Source organism: Pygoscelis adeliae, unplaced genomic scaffold, assembly GCF_000699105.1.
Source record: "Pygoscelis adeliae isolate BGI_AS28 unplaced genomic scaffold, ASM69910v1 Scaffold4, whole genome shotgun sequence".
In the NCBI taxonomy this organism is placed as follows: Eukaryota; Metazoa; Chordata; class Aves; order Sphenisciformes; family Spheniscidae; genus Pygoscelis; species Pygoscelis adeliae.
Window position 1 is genome coordinate 645,429 of NW_008824986.1, and position 1,499 is coordinate 646,927.

A 1,499-nucleotide genomic window follows, 5' to 3' on the forward strand; every position below is an offset into this window, starting at 1 on the left:
TGCCTTGTCTTCCTGCCCCAGCGAGGGGAGCGCTGGTCACACCGGGAGACGTTATCGGAGCAGCTGGGCTTGCACATGGCAGGTCTTGGGGAAAGGGAAGAGCTGAACCACGTGCAAGTGGTGGTTTTTGACAGCAAATGGCATTAGCAATAATAATATCACTATTTTAATAGAGAGCTTTTTATCCATAGGCTTTGCCTCTTACAGAGCCAGGCAGCATCGTTATTTTGCTTCACAGCTACGGCTACAGGCAAGGTCCAGAGAGCTGCCTAAGTCCAGACAGCAGGCTTGTGGGAAAACCTTATTGCCAAAAATGTGCTGTGCAGGGTTTGTTACTTTCTTGGGTAAGTTTGCCATGATTCACACCCCAGAAAGCTTTTATTATAAGAACACTCAGAGTTTGACTGCCAGGTGTCAAGATCCCTGCTGAAGCCCATGGGCTCTCTGTGCAGTGATGTCCATTTTTATATTGAATTCAGTAGAATTTATCTATTTAAAAAAAAAAACCATCAATTTTAATCATGGCACGTATAAGTGCATTAAGACCCACAGAGTTTCATCTATTTATGTCAGGGCTGAACACAGGCTACTGCTTTAAATCAAACAAGCAGCGGTCTTTGGTCCTGTCCCCTGTCAACCTAATCCCCAATCCAATGAGTCTGAGGTCTAGAAAACATTTCTTTATCTCCACCTTCCCAAGCAGGATTAGCTGACAGGTCAGAAGTGATAACAAGGATGGGGATGGGATGACCCAGGACATCTTTCCTGCTTCCACCCACCTCAAAACGATATGCTCCTCCTGAGGTATGTTGGTGCATCCCACCTTGGGTATGGGTCTAAGGGCTGGAGTCCCATCCCAGGCTGGTGCAGAAGGCTGAAGCCAGCTGGGAGTGGGACTCACAGCCCACCTGTAGGAAGATTTTGGGGACAACCCTGAAGTCCTTGATATAAATTGAGCCCAACACCGCGAGAGCAATGGACTTGCTTTGTTTACAGAGGCGAATCCGGACTTAGGCTTTGTGCAGCTGAGGAGATCTTTTGTCTTTGTGATGGAATGGTTGGACATAGCGTACGTGACTTCGCAGCTCCCGGAGACATCCTCCTGAAACACAAATGTGAGTGACCATGGTTAAAGGTGATCGGCTTTGATTGAGCCTGAGTAAAATGATCTGTGTAGAGGATGGACACAAAGGACAAACTAATAAATAGAAAAATCATCAAAAAGCTAGAAACTGGGGCGTATTTGGGGGGTTTGGATGGCTCGAAGTCCATCTGGGCAGGAAATTTGCTTTTGCAAATTTAGGCTAACACCAGCAGCAGCACCTTTGTGCCTGCATTTTGGGTTTTGAGGTTATTTCATGCTGTTCACAGGTCACTACAGCATCAGTTGAGCTCTGGAGGGAGGGATTTCCCTGCCATTTGCCGGCTGCTGGCTGGGCTGGGCAAAGCAAAACCTGCTTGGCAGAAATTCTTGTAGAGTTTTTTCTTGACTTTTCCTA

General features: G+C 46.9%; 1 protein-coding gene across 1 annotated transcript in view; it reads right to left on the reverse strand.

Annotated features, from left to right (window-relative positions):
• Nucleotides 1-1,499, reverse strand: part of LOC103918597 (microsomal triglyceride transfer protein large subunit-like) — a 12,398-nt gene that overhangs the window by 7,955 nt on the left and 2,944 nt on the right. Inside the window, 1 exon segment of the mRNA XM_009325976.1 lies at nucleotides 986-1,102. Coding sequence (XP_009324251.1) covers nucleotides 986-1,102 — 117 coding nt within the window.